Consider the following 19,652-nt stretch of genomic DNA (forward strand, 5'->3'; position numbering starts at 1 on the left):
ATGATTTTAAGAAAATAATTTCTTAGTATTTTTGCATTGTTTTCAGTAAAAATATCTGAAAATTGTTAAATTAAGATGCTTTTCTTGATGAGTAAAATGACCCAAGAAAATAAGTCTAGTTTCTATACCAAAAATATTAAATTTAAGTGATTTTGTGCATAAAACAAGCAAAAAAACCTGCCAATGGGGTAAGCAAAAAAATCTTGAACATTTTTCTTAAACACTAAATTCAAGAAAAATTTGTGTACCCCGTTAGTAGATTGTTTTATGCAAAAAATCACTTAAATTTGATATTCTTGGTCCAAAGGCTAGACTTGTTTTCTTGGTCGTTTTGCTCATCAAGGGGGAGCATCTTCATTTGGGAATTTTTAGATATTTCTACTGAAAACAAGACAAAAAATACTAAGAAAGTCATTTGCAGTGTAATAAGTATATTTGTATAATTTAAAAAAGCACTAAAGACAGACTTGCTAGAATTGAAGTATAGTTTTAGTATATTCAAGTACACTTCTTCTCTTGGGATATAAATGGATAGAAAGATTCCATTTAACATCATCCACAGTACTTACATTCCTCAGACTTTTCAAACTCTTTAGGCTGTCCCAGGTAAAAAAAAGTAGTATACTTGAATGTACTTAAAATATACTTAAATGCCAGTAAGCACATTTTAATGCATTATTTTTATGCCAAATAGTGTAAGTGTTATACCCTACAAATTAAAGTACAGTTCTACTTCAATAGTAGCTTAGTGCACTTGAAAAAGTATACTCAATACTAAAGATGCACCGATACATCAGCCAATAATCTGTATCAGCTGATTTAAGCTAATTTTCACACTATCGGCCGATAGTTTAAAACAGCCATGTTATTGTACAGATAGTCATGTCCAAAATATCTTGTCAATCAGAAGAGAAGAAAATGCTATAAATTTGTGCTCTGTGTATAGAAAATGTAAAGAAACATGACTAGTTTAATTTTCAATATTAATGCACTGTAAACGGTGAAAAGTTGGATCAACTTTAAAAAAAATTACTTAAATTGGTTATACCTTAAAGTTTTCCAATTTTCACTTAAACACATGTTAAACTTATCAAATTTATTAAGTTGATCCAAATGTTCACTTTTCACAGTGAAGTCATTAATATAAATGAATAACATTCAGAAAATCTTATCTTCAGAATTGCGTTAATATAACTACCAAACTATATTTTCTTAATATACAAAATTAGTCATTAGTACTCGAGTACAAAATTAGTGCATGTTGCTGTTGACTGATTCTGCAAGGTGAAATCAGAAAACTACACATTAATAATGTACACACTTTTACTAAAAAAAAAAAGATCACTTTTATTGAAAACACATCCACTGTAAGTACAAAACAAAGACAATCGTGTTCATGTCAATCAGTTCAGCCCGAGACCTTCTAAACAGTGTTCAGGTCCAATCCACTTCTGTTTATAAGCAGAACAACTGGGGAAAAACTCTTTGGTACGGTTGGAGGGCTACCAAAAGGACAAATCAGTAAAATTACATCCCAGATGATTGGCAACTGAGAAAGAGTAACAATTACAATGGGTCACCCAACTCAAAGATCTGCTACTCTAATCAGGCAAAGATGAAGCTAATGTGATGGATTCAACAGGAAGACCCTGAGAAATCAAACCTCTTCCTCTCAGTGATGAAACTCAAGTCAGTCTTATAGAGGAGAGGAGGAGGAGGAGGCTGGGATGTGAGAAATTAAAACTTCAAAAGAATGCTCGAGTTTTCCCAGGTTGTTTTTGAGCCTAGATCAGCCCAAACAGCAAGTAAAATGCAAGTTCATTAGTTTTGAGTGCTCGTTCATTTCCCAAGTCCGATCTTCTTGGCCTCGGTTTCATAAATCAATAACCTCCACATTTTAACTATAAAGACCTCTGCCTCTTCATCCAGCACCTGCGGAGAAACATTTCAACAGTGAGATATTGTTGCTAAACGGTGCATTAGAAATACTTTGACTAACCAAGAATGAAAGACTCAACCTACCATAGCAACATCATCTAAGATGCCTTGTGGAGTACTGTGGGCCATAACCTGAAAAGAGAGACAGTCACTGTTAAAAGACTTGACATTAATGTCTTAAATCCTGCAGTGGACTCGTATGTCAAGTTACACTACACCACAACTTTAAACATCAGACGATCACTGTGCTGTTCAGACTACAGGACTTGGTCTTTGTAAAGTCTTAAGTCTTAGTTCATGTAGTGTGAACACCTCGATGAATTTGAGATCAACTCTATCTGGTCCCTAAACGACGGTTTGTCACAAAAACATGCGAGAACTGGAACGGGAAACAAGAACTGTTTATTTGAAAATGGACATCAGAAAGATATTAGCGCTATGGCTGCAACAACTAAAGGGCTCACATTTTGTTGCAATTTGAGTTAAACCACTCATCAACTTGGCTCATCTTTGTTCTCACCGTCGCAAATTGAAATACCCATGATGCGATTTTTTTTACCTGACAGGAGGGGTTCTAGTGGACCAATCACAGCACTTATGGTCCGTGTAGAACAAAACAATTTGGCAAAATGCACATCAGGCTACATAGAGCTACACACAGGGTACAGATAACCAACAGCATAGACCTTACACACAATTATAACTTGGGCCTAAGTGTTGTCAATTAATTTCATTATAGATTATTTGGCCTCTTCTTCTTGCAGCTTGTTTAAAAGCAAGGCAGCGTTGCCAGGTCCTCGGCCTTTAAGCGCAGTTGCGAGTTGGGTTTCTTTTAAAGGTCGCGTTCTTTCTGATTCCATTTGTAAACCCTAGTTAGTGTGTAATGTTGCAATAATAGAATAAATAATATCTGTAAAATGATAAAGCTCAAGGTTCACTGTCAGGCGATATATTTTCTTTAACAGAATTTCCCTTTCAAAGCCTACAGCGAATGGCCGGTTTGGACTACAGTCCTCTACTTCCTGCTTTAATGATGTCACTAGAACAGTTTTTGAATAAAGTCCGCCCACAGGAATACGTCAGTCGCCAGCTAAGCTAACGGCAAGCTAAGCTGCTATCGAATCACAACACACCAAACAAACAACACAATCAGAACTCGAGATGTATTTCTGAAGGAGGGACTTCATAGAACAAGGAAGACATCAGCCTGCTTTGAGGAAAGTGAAAACAGTGATATACAGGGATGTGTTTCCCAAAAGAACCGGTAGCCAACTACTGTTGTAAGTTATGTCGTTACTGACGAAGGTCAAGGATTTGGTGTTTCCCGAAATCAAACAAACATTCGCAAACTTGTGTGATGTGTAAATTACAGCTCTTCGCCTGTCGTTTGTTGTTATAATATGTAGACTTACGTTGATCATGCTTTTGGACAAAATAAGCAAAAAAACATGTAGTACAGTCTATATCCATCATTCTAAATGTATAAAAAATGTATTTTACGTCTTCAAGTTTGTAAACAGAATTGAAGTGCCGCATTTGAAAACTGCGCATGTGCGCAGTCCTGTGAGCTTTAAGACCCTGGGGAATCCCTGGGAGGAGTGACGTAAAAGGAAACTTGCGCATGAATTAAATATCTTTAAACAACAGATAAGTAAATCACGATAACAAAATCAGTCTTCCGACGCAATATATGTTTTTTACAGCAGTAATCTGACTTTAAATTGATTTGCACAGATTAATTAGTACTTCACCAACATGGTTCAAACGACGAATGTGCGAAAAAGTTACTATGCTTTCGGGAAACAGTCGTGACAAGGTAGTTAGTTTCTCCAACTATGCATCATACCATGTTGGTTCAGCAGCGAGTTACGCCATTGTTTGGGAAACGCACCCCTGATAAGTAAACTGTGTGAAAAATACTGCTGTTTTTTACACGTGAAACATGAACAAAAGTTATATTGAGCACTATAAACACAATCAAAGCTTCAAAAACACAGAAAGAACGGGAACTTTAAACAGTTTCAGCAGGTTAATGTTTTTCTACAGGGTTAGAGATTGAAGGATTTGGTTCATTAGTTGTTTCTATTTGGGCTGTGAATGGTCATTGGGCTGGCTTTGTTACGCGGATCTGGCAACCCTGACAGGATAATGACAGAAGCAATAGCGCAAACGGACGCTGGTTAATAAAGGTTTAAATTTTGTTTAATATCAATTAGTTTATTTGTTTAATTCTTGTAAGGTTTTCATATAAATAGTATGAACCACAAAAACCAAGTCTCTTTTTAACCCTTTCCCTGACAGCATTTTCACAAAAGTTTTACAAAATGCCATTCCAGAAAATTTTCTTTCACAAATATATAAACATACAGTATATCAAATAAAAGAAAAGACTAGTTTAAAACAAAGGAACACAAAAAGGAAAAAAGGTTGTTCTCTTTTCACCTCTCAAATATGGATAGGTTTCTTCAAAAATACTAAATTTTGAGCAAAAAGTTGAGATAATTGCATTTTTGTAAAGGAATTTTGTTAAAGATCAGATTCAGAACAATTATCAAAACAAACAAAGTGTTTTATATGTTTTTGAATTAGTTGATGCTTCAGTTTACTTATCGGTGGCAACATTTCCTCAATTTGAATCAATTTGTTTATGTTGTGACGTATGTAAAAAAATTTTACTTTGTAAAAGCTTCAAAAAAAAGTGTTTATTTAAGGCTCAAAATATCAAAATCAAAAAGATTATATTAGTAAAACTCTTTAGTTATGTGTGGCTTATGAACTTTTAAAACTAGACTTCTGCATATGGAAACCCTAATTTAGTGCCTTATTTAAAAATAATACATGAAAAAAAGTTATGGAGTAATCATTAATGGGGTAATGTAATGGAGTAACGTTCAAGCCCAATAAAGCGATTATGAAAATAATGGTTAGTTGCAGCCCTAGTAAGCTGTTTGCTGATGATCTGCTTGGAACCCCCCCCAAAAACAAAACAAAAAATATGGGCGAAAGAATGGATCAGCTGGGCGGTTAACCCTAACCCATGTCTCACTCCCAGTGGCTATAGCTAATTTGTCTGGTATTCACACAAGTTGATAGGCGAGCACTAAACACACACTGTTCCCCCTGATTACAGCCTGTTGGCGAGCTCAATTGGGCTTAAATCAGGCGTTTTAAAATCCTTGGCATAAGCTAACTTCAGAACACAATGAGAAAAGTCAGCACATCAACAGTAAATGAATGCAGCCATTTACCTTGGAGCAAACAAAGTCAACTAACGTGGCCTCTTCTTCACCGATGTATTCTACAATCTTCTTATTGATCCACGGTCGAATGCGTTTCTCCATCAGAGCCGTGCACCATCAAAACACAAACACATCAGTGCCTGAGAAATAAGGAGCAGAAGATATGAAACCCGAGCAGATGTCTCACCGTGTCAACGACAGACCAATCCAGTGGGTAATTAAAGAGCTCTGGTTTGGCAGTGGGGATTTTCTCGATAAGACTCTTTATGTGTTTGCGTTTCTCCTCCGTGTTCACTCCTTTACCTCCCGCGGCCCCGCCGTCTACTCCCTTCTCCTCGTCCTCATAGTCTAAAGGAACCAGCTTCCTCTTCCGAGGCACCTCGTCCACCTCGTCGTCGTCAAAGCGGTTAAATACACTTTCCACCGGCAGCTTCTTCCGTTTGGCAACACTTGGCTGTCCCGGGCTACCAGTTGCACCCGCTGATGAAATAAAACAAATCTTAGTCAAAACTAACTTGTATCTATTCTTAGTCAAATCTTCATTAAACTCACCAAGTTTGAGGCTCAGGCCGATCTTGGGCCGGTTCTCATCCTGTGGCAGGATATCAGGAGGTGAGTTCTCGTGAGGAATGATGATGCCGCATGGCGACTCTTCTCTGGGCGTGTTGGGTGTGCCGTTACCGCTGGCCGAAGACACGGACGGGGCGGCCATGATGGGTCGCATAGTGGGCTTGAGACAGGGCTTAGGCTCCTCCTCCTCATCCTCTATATCCTCCCCCTCCTCAACGTCATCATCCTCGGACATTGCACGGACGTGCGTCTCCGGGGCTGCCTTGCGTCTGTCTCGGTCTCGATCTCTGTCTCTTTCTCGCTCTCTTCCTCTGTCCCGCTCATCTCGAGAGGGTTTGTGCTCTCGCTCCTCCTCCGGCTCGGGCTTTATAGGTGGCTGCCGCAAACGTTCAGCTTCTTCCTCCATTCTTATAACACCAACACACAGCAAAGAACGTTGTTAAAGGATTATATGATGTATAGCAGTATATTTATTTATAGCATAACAAATCACATATGACAGGGCTCTACACTAACTTTTTGCACTGGTGCGCATAACTTTTTTCTTAGGTGCACCAGCACAAAAGTTAGGTGCACCCAAATTTTTTACAGGCGTCCATGGTGGTTTAATGTACAGAATATAAATATACATGTATTTTATAATTTTCATTTATAAAAATTTCCCTTTTTTCCCTTATAGCTTTTATGTTTGTTCTAAAATCTATTTCTCTCTCTTGCGCGCACAGACTCGGTCTCTTCGTGCATTTTGGCTATCTCTCGCGGCAATCACATGTGTCCACAACCATAATTAAGGCCAATTTACACGGTACATGGCGGAATCGCCGCCCGTCTACAGCTTTCTCGTGTATAGTGGAAGCGTTTTGTGCAGCATTTAGTACAAATAGATTTATCTTCAAGGGCGCCTGCCGTGAAAAGCCTTGTCCTTAAAGGGACAGTTTTTTGGATGCACAGGCAAGGCGTGTGGACCAACTCCACTTCACCTCTGTATCCGGCCCCATTTTGCCACTTTCCGCACGTCTCCTACTAAAAAATGAACTAAACACTCACGGTTGCCGCATACAATGTGAAATGCCCGTAATGAGGGAGGGAGGTGTCCGCCCTTCACTATCTAATTGGTTTAGACCTAATCTAATGTACACCTGTTGTTAAACCAGACAAAGATTTTTTTTAAGTCGGACCAGTGAAAAATTAGGTCGCATGTGCAACCAAATTGGTCACACTTTTGAGCCCTGTATGAACAATGACATTAATAAATCAGGGAGCAGAATAAAGAAAACAGGACAGTAGTAGACTCACTCTTCTTAGCTCAGCATCTGGATCAGGGTGTCCCTCCGCCAGCAGCCTCTGTCTGATCTCCTCATGTTCCTCTTTCTCTCGTTTCCGGTCACGATCATCCAGCTCGATCTCCTTTTCTCTGTCCCTCAGTCGCTTCTGAAGAGCGCTGCCCCTGCAGTGCAGACAAACAGGACAAAGCACTGAAATCAGATCAGCTGACTTTCCTACACATTTCAAGGAGTCAGGCTGAGAAATGACATCACGTCTGCAGGCAGCAGATGGTACCTAGTGAAAGTTTAAGAGGTTTGCCTCACTTAAAATGTTGTGGGAACCTTACAAATTCACCTGCATAAGTATAAAGTCAAACAGAAATAAAGACTCCCCGTGCGTGTGTGTGTTAGATGCTAGCTGAAATGTGCAACAGACTTCAGGTATAAGATTTACAGAGTGTCAGTTACTGACACTGGATCACTGATGGAACTCACTTGTAGTATTTTGGGTCATCTCTGTCATCATCATAGTCCTCCAGAAACTCTTTCAGACGTTTACCTTCTTTAGCCTGAGAATTAGAAAGAAACAGATTTTTATTTAAAATAAATAAAGTATAATAAAGTCATTAATAGTTTTATATATAAACACAAGCGCTTACCATTTCACGGCGGCGTTCGTCCTCTCTTTCGGTCTCCTTGGCGTAGTCTCTGGCCTTCTTCCTCTCCCTGAGCTCCCAGTTCTTTAAACGCTGTTAGATGATGAAACAAATGAAACAAACGTTTAAGTCAAACTGGAACTAAAAGGTACAGAACCATCATAAACCTGATCTGTAAGAGTAAGGCTACATGTCACACACAAAGAGACAGACAGACAAAGAGGCTGTTTACATTTGGTATTATGATGTTTTTCGGTCGATCAGATCACAAGTGGATGACACTAAAGACAGGTGTAAACGGTTTTAAAACCATATTGACAACCAAATGACAACAAAGGGAATCGCCCAGTCTTCACAGACATCCCCTAACCGTGGGTTTACACCAGCCGCGTTTGAGGCGTCATAATCACATCTACCTCGTCTAGTTTGCCGCTTGAACAGTTTGAATGCATTCGCCCATCTAGAGTGAAGTAGACGCGCGGAAAAAGCAAGCATTGGATGCGCGTCACAGTCTTAATCCGCTTCTTGTGGGAGGGGCAAGTGCTATGCGGTTGTCTGTTTGCAAGATGGCTGATGTTGATCTTGCATCCATCGAGAGAGTTACCGGTTTGTATTTGGTAACCGGGAAAATAGTTAAAAAAATGGCAGGAATGCCGCGGGTCAATAAACATCACGTGACTCAAAAGTGAAATGTGTATTTACAACTTACCAGGTTGTCCAATGTCCTCAATGACACTCTTCCAATCGAGGTCCTTTTTATTCATGTCTCTATAGAAATCATATTGAGACTATAGTCTCTTTTTACTAAATTACTAAATAAGAACTTGTGTCGTATAGCTCCTGATTGGCGGCGCGAAAATCTGCCAAAGTTAAGATTTTTCCCAGCCGCATATTCGTGTCAAACACAAAATGCACAAAAAGCACCATTAGGAATCGCATCTACCGTAGGGTTGTTGCGGTGACAGAATTTTCCCACCGGTTAATCAGCGCGTGACCAACCCGTTGATAGGGTATCACCGGGTGGGAGGGGCTTATAAATGCACATGCAGACATGCACATTTTACTTTCACTTTTGAATTAGACGCAACTGTTAGACGCCCCGCCCTAAATGCCTCATTCGCGCAGCGAGACCTCCAGACGCACGTCAACGCGTCTTCACATTGAAATCACTCGCGCTTGATGCCTACACCGCGGCTGGTGTGAATGCAGCATAAAAAGTAATCAGGACAAAAGTGGTCAAAGTGGACAAAAGAGACGGATTTAAATACCAGGTGTAAACACGATCGATGAAATCACATCTTAATATCAAGTGTAAACAGCCCCAGAGAGAGAGACAGACACAGACAGACACAAAGAGAGAGAGAGAGAGAGAGAGAGAAATGTACACACAGAGAGACAGACACACACACACACACACACACACACACACACACACACAGACAGACAGGCAGACGTACACACACAGAGATAGACAGGTGAACACAAAGATAGACACACAGACCTCTTGATAGGCCGCCTCCTTCTCTCGCAGCTTCCTCTCCAGTTTGCGGCGTTCATACGCCTCCTCCTCATCTTCCTCACGATCTCGTTTCTTCTCCTTATCTCGGTCTCTGTCACGACTCTGTTCTCTGTAAACGTAAAGCGTGTGGGATTTAAAAATGTTTAATTCTTAATCAACTGTATGTTACTTTATCATTGGTGGTATGAGCTCCATCACAGTGACACGTTACAGATCCGGTCGTGACGTGGTGCGGTTACCTGGATCGGCTTCGATCTTCGATGTGCTCGTTGCTTCTGTCTCTCTCCCAGTCTCTCTCTCTCTCCCGCTCTTTGGTGCGCTCACGGTCCCGGTCTCTTTCTCTCTCCCTCTCTCGTTCTCTCTCTCTCTCCCGTTCCCTCTCACGATCCTTCTCTCGCTCTCTCTCCCGTCGCTCACGTTCTCTTTCCCTCTCCTTGTCTCTCTCCCGTCGCTCGCGCTCCAGCTCCTGTCTCTCTTTCTCTCTCTTCCCCTTTTCCTCCTCCAGTTTCTGCGGGAAAGCCGGGAGGGAGGTTTTAGATCATTAATGGTTCACAAACACACGAGACAAGCGCACAGCACAATATCACTTTTATAGAGAAAGTGGTTTACAGTCCCTGTCCTTCACACGGTCACCTGTATACAGCAGGGTCCAAAAGTATTTTTGCATCTCATCCTCTTTTAAATGAGATTTTTAATAAAGTATCAGATATTTGGACCTCTTGGTATAATCGCTCCACAAGATGACAGAAAACAAAATGGAGTCGCATCTACAATTTCCAAGACACGCTCCGCATTTACAGGAAATTCTGGAAACCACTTTTTAAGCTATAAATTCAACATATCAAACAACAGGATCAGAATAAGCGCTGTACTGTCCGTCTCATCACATGAGCAACAGAAAGAGGCTTGAATCCTTGTGAAACTAGTTGTTTTGCACTTACAGGTGTTGACTAGCGACTCTGAGCGCCCCCGTTGCCCTACAAGCCTTTATTGTTAGGCCTGGGAGGAAAAGCAGGTCAAAGGATTCACAGAATCAAAATATATTCTCTTGCTTGCAACATGTTATAAACGCCAGCTAACAATCTCAAACAATTCCAGACATTTTGAAAAACCATCTGACAGGAGCATTGCATACTGTTTTGCTTTGTAGCTCTTCTGGTTTGGAAATAAAAGACAACAAATGTGTAGAAACTGCTTACCCACACGGGGGACGCCACAGGATCCCAGAAGATTTGACTTTGGTGATAATAGCATATAATGGAGAACAGCACAACACCCAAGGCTTTTATTCATGCATCAGTAACAGCTCTCATAAGGCAGAAGAAACACTGATGGGCTTTTATTACCTTTCATCTCCATTATTTGAGAAGCAAATTAGACTTTTATAAAGAATCTGCTCTCACTGTTGGGTTGCTTTATATGAACCTGATTGACTTAACCATGGGTGTTGTTATGCAGAAGCAAATAAAACGGGTAAAGAGACACAAATAAAACATCAGGAAAAGTCACAAAGCTGTGAAGAAATAAGTAGACAGTACAGAATTTTTACTTTTTCTGTTTTTTGTTTACTAGTGGTTATGTGGTTGATTACTGGCGAAAGAGCCTCAGTAGTTTGATTTCCCTAAAAAAATTTGCGCAAAACTTTAGTGTTTTTTCTAAAGTAATTTTTTTTTATTGTTTACCGATGTTAACCGCAATTTTTTGTTCTTGTGAAAAGTCGTTCCAAAAACCATGACGAGTGTTTCGTCTACAAACGTTGGCGCACATTCTTACATGCGGATGACATTGAAATACCGCAAGAGCGACTCGAAAGCATACAGCAGTAAATGTAAGAATCACCCTCGCAATATTTTGATGTCATGCGCTTGCTGGTTGTTGCGACACCACATGAAGTCAATAATGAAATTGGTTGTAAAATAGGTTTATTAGTTGTGACAAAATTTCACGTCATGGGAGGGGCTTCTGCGGCTCTGCTCTCTTTCTGTAATCATGTCACTACTACAGCAAGCTCCTGATTGGTTAAAGGTATAGTGGAAGATTTTCGTTTTCCGGGTGGATCACCTCTGTTATTGGTCATCCCAGATGTCAATCATTCTGATTATATGTTGACGTATAACCGTCGTACGTGCTCGCCTCTAGGTTCGCTTTCTGCACATGTGCACTTTCACGTGTATGTGTGTTGTGCTACGGTTTCAACCATTCATTGAAGCTTGCGTTCTCGCTGTGTTTTTTTTCAAAATGTCTGAGGGTCGCAAGAGAGAAAGTGTCTACGAATTGTATGACAAGAAGAGAAAGGACTATGAAGAAAGAAACAAGACCAGAATGTTTATGGGAGACTATTTCACACGCTGGCGTGAGCTAAAAGGACAGGTTGGGCTTCCCACGCAAAGTTTCTACTGGAAAGGTACATTTTGTCATGCTATTTGGAGAAATCCATTTAAAATCACTGCTAGTAAAAGTTGATGTAAGCTATGATTAGCGATGCTAGCCCTGGCACGAGTCACGAACCGCACAGACACGGTAAACATGCCGACAGCAACTTGTAAACAGAGCAAAGAGAAGAACTGAGCTCCTGTATGCTCTCTCTCTGTCTCGTGCACGCATTTAATAGGCGTTCCCTCTCGGGAGGAGGGAGAGTGTTGCGTGTGCATTTTTTTAAAAAATATGGAGGGGCGGTTCTTTTGAATAATTCGGGAAAATCTTCCGCTACACCTTTAACGCAGCGCGTTTTTCCACCATAGTTCAAAATTTTCAACTCGCGCGTTTGCCGTGGCAACGCTCAATTTGCACCATTCGCGCGAACTAGACGGCCGACTCGCGTCTACAGCGCCGCGTTAAATGCCTCATTCGCGCCGCGAGACCTCCTGACGCGCGTCAACACGTCTTCACATTGACTAAACATTGAAATCACTCGCGCTTGACGCCTCTGCCGCGGCTGGTGTAAACGCAGCATGACAAGGTTTTACGATAATCTGTAATTCCGCTATTATCCATTAGATGGTGCCCAATTTATAAAAAACTGAAGCAAAAACAATTTTAATTAATTTAAAACTCTCTGTATGTTTTGATAATCATTCTGAATCTGATCTCTAACAAAATTATTTTACAAAAATGCAATCATTTCAGCTTTTGGCTCTAAATTTGGTACTAGACAAATGAAGATAGGACGAAACGTTTTGGTTTGTTTGTTTGTTTGAAAGCAGAGGGTCTGTTCTTTCATTTGAAATATTTGTATGTTTATATATTTATACAGAAGAAAATTTTCCTGGAAGGCATTTTGCGAAACTTTTGTAAAAATCACAAGAAATGCTGGCGGGCAACTTAAAAAAAAAGCTGGCGAGGAATAAGTTAATGAATGATCATTTGACTTTTAAGGACGTCATGTGACATGTAAATACGGAAAAAAAATTCCATTGCAGTTTTGCGATATTGCCTAAAAGAACCACCTCACCCGAGTGTAAAAACTTTTTGCGATTTATGCCAGATTGACATGTTTCCATTGGGCGCACAGCTAAGGGGGACTGTGTTTTGTGCACCATGTAAAAACTAAATTCTAATTGCTTAGAAAAGAAAATAGCAAAAAAATCAAAACAAGCACACATGCTAAGAAAAAGAAAGTGTGCAAGCAGGAAAAAGAGATGAAGGGTGCTGTCACACGATCACACTTAAACTCATACCTGTAGAGTCTTCAGAGCATCTGCGTGCTGTGGAAGGGCGCCCCCTACTTTCACAAGAGCCCAGTGGGCCAAGTCACTGTTATTCATGTCAGCAGTATATATACTTTATAACCAACATCACTTTTACTAGCAGACCTGCACAGGTTCACTGGCCGCCAATGTTTCACGTAGATTTATAATATAGTCGCATTGAAAGTGATGACCTACTGAAGATAATCTTTATCATTCATCATCACCGATTGATGCACTCTCTCATTGAAACCATCCAGATGAGCCAATCGTGGTCCAAACTGAGTTTCTGGTGCAGTTGCCCCTGTGCAAATCCTCCAGAAGGGGGCGCCCAATACAAGTAGAAAAAAATGGAAAGCTCATACTTACATCCTATCCTTGGAACTTTTTCCAAAGCTGTGAGATTCATCTTGGTTTAGTCACCATATGATCTCTATCATAATGGTGGGGTTTAATCAATAGATTAGCTTTTAGGGAACTTCACAGAACGTCTATGCATTGTATGTGTGACTCTTAACATGGAGCCACGCTATACTTTACACAATCTGTGACAAAGATGTTCTGGACCAAATTTAGTCCAAACTTCTGTGCTGTATTATCTAATAATGTTTTAGATGGAATTAAGTCTAAATGTTACTTTTGTCAGTGTTGCACAATCACTTCTCTTGTAAAATATAAAGAAAATGTAAGGGTTTTAAATCTATTCAAGCATGTGTGTTGGAGACCTAAGCTGTTTGCATCTACCTGTGATATGAAGTAATTTAGCATGAATGTTACCTTATGGGTATCACGAAATTTGTTGATCTCTCTGGAAATCAAATCTCTTTTGTCATCTTCCATGTCAATAGCATTGATGTCCTCCTAACCAGCCAAAGATGAAAAACAGGGAAGAGGGTTAGTCTGGTTTTGAACTATGAAGTTTTGATGTTTTTAAAACCATACATGTATAAATATTCAGTTCTCTGACTTTACAAAACATCACACTGTCAAATGTTCGGCATAGTTGCACATCAAAAAGAGTGAAGCTGAACTTAAGACAAACCTCTTCCTTTCTGTCTCGTTTCTTTTTGCGGCGATTCGCTTCGTCGTCCTGTGATTGAGCGTTCAGCTCGCTTGAATATTCTTTAATGAGACCATCGATAGCACCTTTAACAATCTGGTCACGCTTCTTGGTTTCTTCGTCCAGGACCTCTTCCTCATCCTCCCCGGCTTCTTCTGCTTTTCCATTCTAACAGACACATCACAAAGTTCAGTATATTGTTGTGCATTTATAAACTTGGAGAGCATTTATATATTCAGCAGGCATTTTTATTCACAGTGCATATGTATACATTCTTCTTTATCAGTATCAGTGTTCTCTGTGAATTGAACCCATGAATTTCCAATGCAATAGCGGCTGTGTACTTACTGTACCTATATTCAAGATATTAAAACTTAGGCCAGTGACATTTCACGTCAATTTTTGTACCACACCAAAAACTATGCATGTAAGCATCAAAAATTCTTTAAGTGTACCGATTCAGGTTTTTTCAGTAATTCAAGTAAATAATTAATATAAATGCAATTGCTGTTTTATTGCAAGCCAAACTGACAGCCACCTGTCAATCAGCGAATCAAAAAACGGTCCAGGGCTCCAGACTAACTCTTTTCACTAGGAGCACAGTGGCCCCCCAACTGAAAATTTTAGGGGCGCAACTAGAAAATTTAGGGGCACACACCGTAAATCAACATGCTAACCAAATATTTACATTTCTACTAATTTCTGCTGTATTACTAATAAATTCTTTAACGATAGATGCAGAAAGTACAATGTGCTGTTTTCAAATTCAGTGTCACATCACAAAAAAAAGGTCAAATTTACAGGTCACTTTAAAATTTTGGTGGCAGTCTGGAGCCCTGCGGTCCAATTGTTATTATGTTTATATCTTAGTATTAAGATGGTACCGATCAAGCTCACATTACAGTATTCCCAACAGGATTTTAACCTGATTTTCCTCCTGAGAATCATGCCATGATTTTTGAATCTTGTTGTGTGAGCATGTTTAAGATTTGCGAGAAAAAAATTACATTGCATGTTTAAAGAGCACCTATTTCATTGCTAAAAAACAATATTTTGTGTATTTGATATAATACAATATGTTTGTGTGGTTTATGGTTAAAAAAAAATTTTTCCACATACCGCACTTTTTTTAGCTCCAGATTTCACTCTCTTCCTGAATAGCATGGATTTGAAAAGCTCTGTGTCCCTGATTGGTCAGCTAATATGTATGTTGTGATTGGCCTGAATACCTCTGACGTCAGCCGGAAATGTGATGCTCTTACTATGTTTGAAAGATTCGCTCACAATGCAATACTGACAGAAGTGAACTTACAGGCTGTGAGTCCGAAGCGAGGGGAATTATGATAATGTCGGTCTATTCTACATCACCAATCCCAGGAAGTAAATTCTTGCCTACAATCCGTGTGTTTGTTGTAGTCCAAGAAAAGAGATTTACATTGGAGACGATAACTTGTGTCATCGTTTAATTTGGGGTTTGTACCTTTTGCATATCTTTAACATGAACTAATACACACTAACACACAAAAAAAATTTAAATCGTGAATCGGACCATTGGTGAACTTTAAAGTTACAATTCTGATTTTTCCCTTATGTGGCATAGACAAATGTGTAAGCAAAAAAGCATACATTTCAATATTTCCCGATTGGTTTCAGGCCTCATTCATATGTGGAAATAAATCAGATATGAATCACATAAATGCATTCGTGTCCGCAATGTAAGCGAACAGATCAAATATTCCCATCTCATTGAAAATGTGACATAGGCAAATGACGACAACTCAGGTGGGCACCGCCTGCGATCACATGACTCTTCTTAGAAACGCAATGGAGGACGACGGCTTCACTTAGTGGAGAAATGTTAAAATTTGTGTATTGTTACAGAAATAAAGCTCTATAATATTGTCATGACGTACGTCCGCTATGGTTCAAGCTGTTCTGGGTCAGTAAAGTCTACCTTGAATTGTTTGCCAAGTGTTTAATGTAAATGCAGATATCAAATACAAGTCGTTTTTAACAGATGATTAAAAAAATGAATACAGGCAACAAATGGGAATTGGGCATCAAGATTTGCAATGCAAGTACAGACAAAATCCTGTAATGTGAGCCCTGATTTACACCCCTGATCTGAGGTATGTGAAGTTACACTCACTCCATTCTCACTGGAGCTTTTCTTCTTTGCCTTCCACTCATCCAGCTGAGCTTTAGTTTTGGCATCGACTTTAACCAGCAGTTTCTTTTCTCCGACCTGAAGCTCGTGTAGCAGCCGCAGAGCTCGTAAAGTAGATTCAGGCTCTTTATATTCACAAAAACCAAACGCTGAGGGAATAAACACACAAACTGTCTGTGAGGAGCCAGTAAAACAACATGACCTGTGCAGATTAACCCTTACATGATATATGATCAGGTGCTATATAGAGATGCTTGTCTTATCTTACCTTGAAGTTTCCCTGAGGCACCCTGAACACGCTTCCAGCTCAACACCAAACCACATTTCTGAAACAGAAGCACTCAATATCAATACTTTGATTGGCTAATGGATAAAACCCTTTATTATAGCGACCAATAAATATATGATTATTATTGACATCATCATTTTAGATCAGCAGTGATGCGTCATACTCACAGCCAGAAGCTGTCTGATAAGCATGTCTGATGCTTTCTCAGAGATGTTACCCACAAACACAGTGGTCGTGGGGCCGCTGTTGTCATCATCTTTTGCACGAAGGGCTGCACTTTCTTTCCTGGGAGCAGCAACTTTACTCACCACAGGCATCGTTGTGGGCACAAGAACCTGATCCATTAGATACACATTAGTCAACTGTAAATGGTAAAATTTTGTTGGCTTGTTAAGAAATAATGTATTAAACATTGCACAGTACATGATTTTCTTGCATCATCACTTAAAAAAAATTCACATTTAAATATTTTGAATTCAAATTACAGAACTCTGCATGTAATTTTTCATGTATTACAGACATTCAAACTAGAAACAGCTAATGAATGATATTCTTTAAATAATGAGGAAAATTACCGCAGGGGCTGGAGCCATGATGCCCATGTGGACGGGAATCATTGGGGTCCCTGCGAATAAATTCACAACATCAGAACAAATTTAGCCTAATTTGAAACACTGTCATCGTAGAGATATTCACCTAGCAGATAAACGGTTGTACCACTTGAGATGTTTGTATCTATGGGGTACACAGAGAAAATGACTAATACTGCAAGTGGACGAAATCCTGACATTTACACATTTAAATCACTTGCTATACTGCTTCAAATTGTAGCGCTTTAGTTCTAGTTCTTAATTTTTAAAACACATTTCAAAAACCTCACAAGACCGACCACCCAAGTCCCCGTGTACAGGACTCCTCTCTGCTGAACCACCATAGTATGATGCATAGTTAGAAAAAACGAACTAGCTTGTCTCGACTCTTTCCGAACATAGTAACTTTGTCGCACATCTGTAGTTTGAAGTTCGAACCATGTTGGTTCAATAATATATTTGATGAGGTCAAGGGGTGGAGTACTAATTAATCAGTTCAGATCCATTTAATGTCAGATTATTGCTGTAAATAACTTAGATTGCATCTAAAATCTGCTTTTGTTGTCGTGATTTAGTTCCCTGTTGTTTAATTTCAAGTTATTTCATTCATTTGCAAGTTTCCTTAAACCTCACTCATCCCAAGGATTCCCTAAGGTCTTAAAGTTCATAGCTAAGTTTTCAAAAACAGCGCTTTAATTTTGTTTACAAACTAAAGGCATAAAAAGATCTGTTCAAAGGAAATAAGATTGTGTAATTTAATGCAGTTGGGTGAAAGTGGAAGGTTTAATAATTTATTTTATGATGAAAATATCGGGGGGTTTTATTAAAAAAGTGTATTTTTGTTTGTAGCTTATATGCTGTCAATTATAGTTCTTAAAAAAGAAAATATCCTATAAGAAAATTGCAATCGGTGCATCTCTGCTGTACAACATAAAACAAACAACACAATACACAATGAAATTAAATAAACAGGGTTAACATGTTTCAGTGTAGTGTAGGGCTGTGCGATATTGACTGAAAATCATATCTTGATAATATATTTCTGATATATTATCAAAACTCGATATACCGCCAAGCTCTAGTGCAGTGTGTAACTTCAGTATCAGTTTTAAAATGTTTTTTTGAAAAACCATTCATAGCTTTTACACACTAGAGATTGACAGATATATTGCAGTGGATGGTATTAGTCATTTTTTATTTTTTTATTAGTAGATAAATTATTTTTAAACCACTAGTAAATCTTTTCCTTTCTTAAATGTGTTAATCCTAATAAAAAAGACAATCAGATGTAGAGCCAAAGTCTGACAAACAGCAAAATGACCGAATCATTTACGTCATGTTACAGAGAACAACACTCCAGCGTGTAGCAAAGTCTTATTTAAACAGTAAACTCTTGTAAATATTTTTTGAGTACTTAAAAAGGAAATATTTGTCAATATGCATAACAAATATTTATTTAGTTTCACCAACGTTCTGTTTGTGTCATATCTACTGTAATTACATCTGCCTCATATTAGCAAATCGTCCACAATGCTTTCTACATTTTGATATAAGTATTTTTATAAAAATCATATTGGTCGACCACTAATGCAAACCCTGTTAACACAAACACACACGCGCTTTGTTCAAAAATCTTTATATGAAGCACATGGTTTATCTTGATTACCTGGAGGCATTGATGGTGGAAATCCAGCAAACTGTGGTGGAGGGATTCCAGGAGGCATCGTTGGGATGCCAATCTGTGGCCGGTTAAGATGAGGTGGGAAAGACATGTTGGGCAGAACACCCACCTTAACAGAGGAGAGACACATGATGTTAAACCAACACTTTGACTTAACAGAGACACATGACTGGTTAATATCAATAGAGTTTGTTTAATACCAATACCTATATAAAATATGCAATAGTTTACTTTTATATTATAACTTCATTAACTGCCTTCATGCCCCTGATAGGTTATTAACCAATGAAACGTCACAGTGAATAGAGTTAAGGCGCATAATCAAAATAAAGCATTCAGATTCAGATGAACGTGGAAGGCCAGAAATCAACATGAAACCAGTATGAAAATAACTCGAGATCTAAAACCAGCTAAGTTAAACAGCCAGTGATTAACTTGAAATAAACCAAAATATCTCAAATCAACCCGATATCAGTTAATGGCTGATTTCACGGATCTATAACAGTCCTCCATGTGTCAAGCCATCTCAGTTAGCTAAGCTAACTTAGTCGAACGGGCAGGTTTAGGATATTTAAGCACTGATATGATTTTTCGTCCATGACATATAATGGTATTAAATCAATCAAGCAGGCCGGTTTGTCAGAAAATATCAGCGGGAATCATTTCAGTCACACCGGGCAGAAGCTAGCCGCGAGCTAACGCACAAAAAACGACTGTATTTCCAACTCTCTCATCGGATTAAACGATTTAAACAAAGCCCTGTATGAAATAATAATACTACAGACTCAATGTGATAATCAAAAAACCGATAAATATTACTTACGGAAACCGAATCTTTATCAACTCGCTTCTCACACGGAAAGTTCACCGGAGCCGTAGTGAAAGCAACGAGCAACCGAGACTGCAGCTTCCGGTGAAATGGAATCCTGGGAAAAAACAAGCAAGTTAAAAGACCTCTGATTGTTTCAAAAATACACTTACAAAAGTAAATT

The 19,652-nt window shown here is 39.0% G+C and overlaps 1 protein-coding gene across 2 annotated transcripts; it reads right to left on the reverse strand.

Moving 5' to 3' along the window:
• Positions 1-1,321: 1,321 nt before the first annotated feature.
• rbm25b (RNA binding motif protein 25b) lies at positions 1,322-19,586 on the reverse strand. 2 transcript variants are annotated; one of them, XM_073856448.1, is made up of 18 exons: positions 19,484-19,586; positions 18,646-18,769; positions 16,965-17,014; positions 16,557-16,724; positions 16,369-16,426; positions 16,083-16,249; positions 13,916-14,101; positions 13,651-13,734; positions 9,427-9,695; positions 9,170-9,296; positions 7,672-7,761; positions 7,508-7,581; positions 7,044-7,194; positions 5,730-6,153; positions 5,364-5,657; positions 5,187-5,284; positions 2,023-2,070; positions 1,322-1,932 (listed from the first exon to the last, which is right to left on the reverse strand). In XM_073856448.1, exons 2-18 carry the CDS (start codon positions 18,749-18,751, stop codon positions 1,840-1,842), a joined length of 2,487 nt encoding a protein of 828 aa, XP_073712549.1. In that variant the 5' UTR covers positions 18,752-18,769; positions 19,484-19,586; the 3' UTR covers positions 1,322-1,839. The 2 variants fall into 2 exon arrangements, with proteins under 2 accessions (XP_073712549.1, XP_073712548.1); XM_073856447.1 differs by having other exon boundaries at positions 16,557-16,751.
• Between the last annotated feature and the right edge of the window lie 66 nt (positions 19,587-19,652).

The sequence above is a fragment of the Misgurnus anguillicaudatus genome, chromosome 18, assembly GCF_027580225.2.
Source record: "Misgurnus anguillicaudatus chromosome 18, ASM2758022v2, whole genome shotgun sequence".
NCBI classification, from domain to species: Eukaryota; Metazoa; Chordata; class Actinopteri; order Cypriniformes; family Cobitidae; genus Misgurnus; species Misgurnus anguillicaudatus.

Excerpts from the sequence above, each read along its gene's own strand:
- rbm25b (XM_073856447.1), bottom strand. The coding sequence starts at position 18,751 with ATGTCTTTCCCACCTCATCTTAACCGGCCACAGATTGGCATCCCAACG. Across the intron at positions 16,250-16,368 it reads TGCCTCAGGGAAACTTCAAG|CGTTTGGTTTTTGTGAATAT; the intron begins GTAAGATAAGAC and ends TTATTCCCTCAG. Across the intron at positions 2,071-5,186 it reads TTGACTTTGTTTGCTCCAAG|GTTATGGCCCACAGTACTCC; the intron begins GTAAATGGCTGC and ends CTCTCTTTTCAG.